This window comes from Marmota marmota, unplaced genomic scaffold, assembly GCF_001458135.2.
Source record: "Marmota marmota marmota unplaced genomic scaffold, marMar, whole genome shotgun sequence".
NCBI lineage: Eukaryota > Metazoa > Chordata > Mammalia > Rodentia > Sciuridae > Marmota > Marmota marmota.
Window position 1 is genome coordinate 12,967,180 of NW_025999942.1, and position 6,752 is coordinate 12,973,931.

A 6,752-nucleotide genomic window follows, 5' to 3' on the forward strand; every position below is an offset into this window, starting at 1 on the left:
GAGACAGGGAAGGCGCTGCGCGGCAAGGTGCACCGGGGTTGAGGGACCTTGTGTCTTGCCCATTCTGGGGTCCCCGCGGTGCTCTGATTTTCTTTTTCTGGGGTCACTGTAGAGTCTCCTCCAGGCTTGCCGCTCCTTGCGGTGCTCAGCTCCCCACGTGCCCAGCGCTGTGCTCACCCCAGGGGGCCCTGCAGTGCCCTGTGCCTTCTTTACTACCCCATGGTTTCAGCAGAGCTCCGTGCCCCTCCTGGGTCCGTGAGAAGCCCTGTCCCTCCCCCAATCTTTACTGGCATTACTGGACCCTTCCCTGTCCCTCCATCCACGACCTTGGAGGATGGCCATTTTCCCTCCCCAACCCCGGTCCTTGAAGCGCAGCGCCTCATCTCCCTATTCTCCACCTGTAGGCCAGGACCTTTTCCCCATCCTCTGCATCCTCTCCTTACTCCCACCGCTGGCCCTGCTCTGAGAGGCCTCATCTCACCCCAGTGGATGACCCCTCCCCTCATTGCACTGCCTTGGGACATCAGTGCACTAGATCCAACCCCCTTGCTGATGGAGCCCAAAATTTCTGTCTTGGGGACTAGGTCTTTCTTTCATTGTGCATCCTGCAGACCTTTGAGGGTCCTACTATCAACCTGGTTCTGGAACCTTCTCCACTTGCTCTCGTGGCCCTTTGATTGAGCAGAACCCACCTCCAGAATCTGTCCATAGCTGGGTCCTGAGGCCCTGGAGCTATTTTTGAGAGAATAGATAGCCAAGTCCCTGGGGACCAAGACAATTCTGCTTGGTTCCTGCTGAGCAGAGAAGAGACAGGTCAGCTTTGTGTGTTTGCATAATAGCCTGAGTGTTGCTAACAGCCCCTTTGGGGACTATACACCTCAAGCATGGGATGTGAGGGTCACTGCCCATTCACAGTGGGAGATGAGGGCAGATGGCTGCCTTCCAATCCCAGTGTGGAGTAGGTGGCCTGTCCTGTGGTGTGGCTGGACAGTTTTACCATTGGCTTCCCCTTCCTGGCCAGACTGACCCCAGCAAGGGCCAAGCAGAGCACAGAAGAGGCCAGGCAGCCTGTTGGTATGGACACAGTTCAGCTTGGGGGGCCTGTTCAAGAACGTGGGGTTTCAAAGATGACCTCCAGAGCTGCCTTGGCTGGTTCCAGTTCCTTCTGAGAGGGTGAAGTGCCAGGGCATCTGTTGCTCATTAGCGCCTGCAGCCCTTTTCTTTTTTTTGCTGGAGACCATGTTCTTGGGGATTAATTCTGGGACAGTGAGACTTTCTGGAATTGGCAGGTGTGAGGGTCCCTGCACTGAGCTGGTGCCCCACCCATCCCCAAGTTACCAGCTTCTCTCTCCTAGGAGAACAAGGGGTCCGTGGAAATCATGAGAAAGGACTTGAATGATGCCCGGGATCTGCATGGCCAGGCAGAGTCGGCGGCTGCTGTGTGGAAGGCAAGTGGGGAGCAGGTGGTGGGCTTGGGATCTTGGTGGACTTGGGTGCCAGGAATAGGCTAGGCAGCTGCTGGGCCTGGTTGGCTGAACCTTTGAGTGGACTGTAGGAACTCCAGGGTGGCTTTCTAGATGCTTGAGGATGTTTCCCAAGTGAAGTCTAGCCAAAGCAAACAGGGATTCACTTTTCCCCCACATTTTATGTGTAGTGATTTGGTAAGTGTTCTGGCTGCTAGAACAAGATACTAAAAACTGGGGGGCCTGGAAATCAGACATTTGTTGCTGCAGTTCTAGAGGGTAGAAGACCAAGGTCATGGAATTTGGGGAATGCACCATTCAGTCCATAGCACTTGCCTCTGCTCTCTGGGGCCTTACCTTGTTGTCCCCCAAGGTGACCGAGCACTATAGTTCTTTTCAGTCAGTTGCCAGCAGAACTACACATTAACTTGACCTCTCTTAGGTGGCTTTTCTTCATATGTATTAAAATCTATGACCATTTTCTCTAGGTTTCACAACTTTTTTAATCATGTAGAAACAAAGCACTTCTGAAGACTGCAGAGGTTCTGAAGCTCTCGGACATGACCAGCCCCTTGAGGCAGAGGCCACCTGTCCTGTCCAGGGGTAGTGTTCACTGCTCTGGGTCAGCTCAGCCCTTGCTCCCTGCACAGAGTACGAGGTGGAGATAAAGGGGTGATCCCTTCCTGTTTACCATAGAGAGCTGTGGCCAATACTCTCACATCAAAAGACAGGCTGGCAGGCAGATAGCATGGCATGTTAATTTCATCTTGGCTTCACCTGATGTGGTACCCTTGAGCTTGAAGACTCAAGAGATCCAGGGTGAACTTCCCATTTTTATGCTCAAGTGTGATGTAGCAGGGGCAGCAATGCAGAAATAGGTCTAGACAGAAAGGATGTGCAGGTAGTATTAGTAGGCTAGTAGTGATAGGCTGGGGAGCCCTGCAGGCCTGTTTGTGCAGTGTCCATCCTCCCAAGTATGGGAAGGACCTTCTGAAATGGGTCTTAGGAACTACTTTGAGCTGGGCAGATCAGAGGATTTCTCTATGACCAGTGCCAAGACAGAAAAACCTGAAGAGTAGGGTACTATTTTTAGGCTTTATGGCTTGCCTTGGGGAAGATGGGTTCTAGTTTCTAGGATCTGCATTGAGGAAAAGAAATTCTATTTCTGTGCCCTGCCTTTGGGAAGACAGGTGTGAGAGAGGAGGTCAGAGAGTGGCTTTGCTTCCAGGCTTGCACTGTGGGGTAATCGTCTTCTGAGCCTGACTCAGCTCCCTTGGACAGTGGGCAGAGAGGTGACAGATGGAGCATATGATGCCTGCTGGACCTCTGGCAGTGCACACCACTGTCTGGGGTCAGTCTGCACTTTGTGTTCTAAGCAGTGCAAACTGCAGAGTGCTGTGATGCTGTCTGGTCCTTGGGAGCACCAGCTTCTCGGTGACCCTGCCGTCCCAGAGGACTTGTTTGACCCACAAGTTTCAGCAGCCTGGAACTTTCATCTGACTTGACTTAGGAGAGGGTGGTGGAGGCATTGAGAGAATCCTGAATTCAAAGGAAGGACTTTGTGGCTCACCATGCTGGCCGGCCAGCAGGGTCCTGCTGGCATTTGTATTCTCTCAGCCATAGAAGCATTTGCCCCTTTCAACCACAGGTGGCCAGGGTGGGAGTCCAGAGCCAGGTTGGAGACGTGGGTGAGGCTGAGTAAAGTCAGTGTAGCTTCTTTGCTCCTGTTTCTAGGTGAGGTACTGGCTGAAGGGTGGCCCATGGCTTTCACCCCTGGTGCCAGGCGAGGTGCAGCAGGGAAACTCACCAGGAAGGTGGGTGTATGTCCTGAGGCCATTGAGGGTCACATGCCCACAGGTCATGGGCTCCTTGGCTCTGGGATCGGTTCATCTTCAGATGTAGCCCAGTGCTGGGCCCCTGGAAACCTGCATGCTGCCCAGCTCAGATCAAAAGTTCATCTGTACCCAGCATGCAGATGGTCTCTAGTCGTTATTCCTGAACAATACAGCTGAAAAACTACTTCACAGTGTTTAGGCTGTATTAGGTATTATAAAGTATGTCTGAGGATGAGCGTCAGTCATATGCAAATACAATGCCATTTCATAAAAGACCCTTGAGACCCACGAGTTTGTGTCCTGAGGGGCATCTTGGAACCAGTCCCCAACGGACATTGAGGGAGAAAATTCCCTGCTTTCCTAGGGTCCCAGGCTGGGCTTGAGAGTTGAGATGATATAACATAGATAACAGAAGAGCGTGCACATTCATTGGCATGAGTTTTATGTGTCATTGAAGCTGTTGGGAGGAAGTGAAGATCTCAAGAAGCAGAGTCGCAACATCCCTGTACCAAAATGGATAAAGAACAGCAGGCTGTGAAGCAGCCGATTGGTCGGCAGGCAGGGGGATGAGTTATTTGACAAGGTCTGTACAGAATCCTCTCAGCCTCGGCTTCATCCTCAAAGATAAGAACATCAGTACTTTGATAAAGGGAGGGTGTGCTGCTTTTTTTGTTTTAAGAAAATACTCAAGCCCAAGTACTTTTTAAAGATAAGAAGCTTACTTAGCTCACCTTTCTGGGGGCTGGACACCCAGATTGAGCAACCCCCTGTTTGAAATCTGGTGAGGTGGTGGGTAGCATCCTCTTGGGAAAGCTCAGTCAGTCTTGCCTCCTGACAGCTTGCTCTTGCAAGAACCACTGAAGTTCTGTGAGACCAGCACTGGTGCCTGCCTGGCCAGGGCCCTAAGTGGCCTAGCGGGCTCCTGAGGCCCACCACCTCCACCTTCCCATGCGGAATGTTGGGGGAGGTGCCCAGATCCTGGCAGAGGGCACCTTTGCCGTGGATTCTCATCTGCTTTGAGAGTGTGGAGGTCAGACAGTCTGTCACACCTGGGCCTTTGATTCGCCATGTCTGGATAGCCCATCTTGGGGTGTCGTATTCTCAGCTCCTTTTAGAGGGCACAGATTTCTCCTGGCATTGGGGAGGGTGGGACAACTTTCTCATGGGGGCCATGGAAGATGGGTCCCTTCTGCCACCTGCCCACCCTGCAGGGGCATGTCATGGACCGCAGAAAGAAGGCCCTGACTGACTACAAGAAGCTGCGGGCCTTCTTTGCTGAGGAGGAGCAGCACTTTCTGCAGGAGGCTGGGAAGGATGAGGGTGTCCCAGAGGATGAGCAGGCTGACCCAGCCGAGCGGTTCCAGTCCTTGCTGCAGGCGGTGTCAGAACTGGAGAAGAAGCACCGCAACCTGGGGCTCAGCATGCTGCTGCAGGTATGTGCAGTGGGGCTGGGTAGCAGGAGGCCCAGGTCCCTTGGGGGGCTCAGAGAAGCCCAGAGCCATAACCTGGCTGGCCAGGCTGTGGCCTCCTGGGCTGGACCTCAAGAATGAAGAGGTGGTCAAGGACAATGGCGTGAGGGAGTTTGACACTGGGGAGCGCACAGTGCATCATCCCTAGCCTTCGAGGGTGGGTTGTTTGTATCACCGATATGGAAACATCAGAGGCTGGCCCCACGCTGGGGCTCTGTGACACCCCTTGGTGTTAGCCCTGAGGCCTGAACTGAGCCTGAGACCCCCAGTACTCCCTCTGGGCCTCTGCACTTGGGCCTACTGTGCCGGAACCTGAAGCTCTTAACTGCTCTTAACTTAACTCTTGGTTTTCCTCTAGCAGAGCTCAGCCTGCTCAGCCCAGCTGCTGCAGTGACCTGGTGAAGGGCTGTGGCCTTGGGGAGACAGGGTTGGGGCTTGGTGTAGGGGGGGCCCAGTCACAAGATTCTGGGTGGGTTGTGCCCAGGACAATAGCTGTCTGTCTCTCTGTGTCTCACTGTCTCTCTATGTCTTTCTGTGCATGTCTATCTCCTTCCTGTCTCCCTGTCTCTTCCTCTGACTCTCTTCCCTTCTCCCCTCCCCTGCAGTGATGGTACTGGCCCAGCAGGTGGGTCCCCAGAGTGAGAGCAGAAGGCTCTACCTTCCACAGCTGGCCTGCAGCAGCCCCACCTGCCCCACCCCTCGGTTCCTCTTCCTGGCATCACCTTCCATCCTGGATGGATCCTCAGCTCCACTGGCACCGACAGTGCTTGGGCGTGGGGTGAAGCATTGTAGGTGCCCATACCTTTGGTGTGCATCTAGTTCCAAGTCTCAACAAAGTGTCATTTCAATTTTCCCCAGGGCGTGAGTATGTTCAGGGATGTGCCAGTTCTTATCAGAGGCCAGCCTTGGGACACACTCCCCAGTGTGTCCCAGCCCTGGCCTGGTGGTTCCATGGTCCTGTTCTCCAGCTGGCTACGGCTTGGGGCCTGGTGTGTGGGCATCTGGCATCAAGGGCACCAAGCACTGCACCATGCCCAGGGCAGGCTGCTCTGAACCTCCTTCCCTTCCAGGGGGCTGGACGCCTTGGCAGGGCCCTAGGACACACCAGGAAGGTCACATTGAGGGGTTAGCACCAGGGACACAGCTCTTGGGGAAGAGAAAGTAAGTGGAGTATTCTCCACCCTTCCTAGATTGCCCTTCCTCCCTTGGGGTCCTGGCAGCTCTGCCCTCCACTTCCCCTTCCTGTCCCCTTCCTTCCTGGCTTGTGGCCCTTGGTGCTGACAGACACCTGAACCTTCCTGGCCCCTCACCCCTGGAAGGCCCATTCTCCCCAGGGTACAGGGGGCTCTGCCAGCCCTCAAGCCCACCCCATGTTCCACCTTGCTCATCTTTGGCTTCTTGCTTCCTGTCTCCTCTGATAGGTGGATTTCACAAAACTCGTGACAGAACATGTGGTGTAGCAGTAGCATGGTTGCCCGTAGCATTGTGTGTAGATTAGTCCACGTGACAAAACCCAGACCAAGTGAGCAAGAACAGGAGGTCAGGGTGTGCAGATGCAGAGCGGCTAGGTTTGCCCCAGTGCACGAGTCGGTAGCTGGGTCGCTGTGAGTGGGGCCCGTTTGGGGAGGAAGTCCCTGGCCTCAGGTGGGCTAACAGTCCGGCCTACCTGTGTGGGCCAGATTCTGGGTGCCGAATAAAGTGGGTTTGCTCCAGCCTGTTTGCTATGTGTTCCTCCTCTGGTCTGTGTGTCCGGGTGACCTCTTCTCTTGCCCCTGACCAGTCTCCACTGGGGGAGAAAAGTTACTCGTTGATACTGGTTAACATAGGGCAGACTTTACTCAGCACCATCGAGATTGCTGACTGGCTTACTGCAGCAGGGTCTTCTGGTGGGGAGGACAGTTGGGGCTCCACTCCAAGCACAGTGAGTGTGAGTAGAAGCTGATGGCCAAGGTGGAGTGTCCTGGGCTGGAAGGTGACTAGGAACA

The 6,752-nt window shown here is 54.4% G+C and overlaps 1 protein-coding gene across 1 annotated transcript in view; it reads left to right on the forward strand.

Moving 5' to 3' along the window:
• The window catches only part of Rnf187 (ring finger protein 187), a 7,750-nt gene extending 1,271 nt beyond the window's left edge, over nucleotides 1-6,479 (forward strand). The window contains 4 exon segments of the mRNA XM_048801250.1: nucleotides 4-27; nucleotides 1,356-1,448; nucleotides 4,510-4,731; nucleotides 5,373-6,479. Coding sequence (XP_048657207.1) covers nucleotides 4-27; nucleotides 1,356-1,448; nucleotides 4,510-4,731; nucleotides 5,373-5,375 — 342 coding nt within the window. The 3' untranslated portion in view covers nucleotides 5,376-6,479.
• The last annotated feature ends 273 nt before the right edge of the window (nucleotides 6,480-6,752 follow it).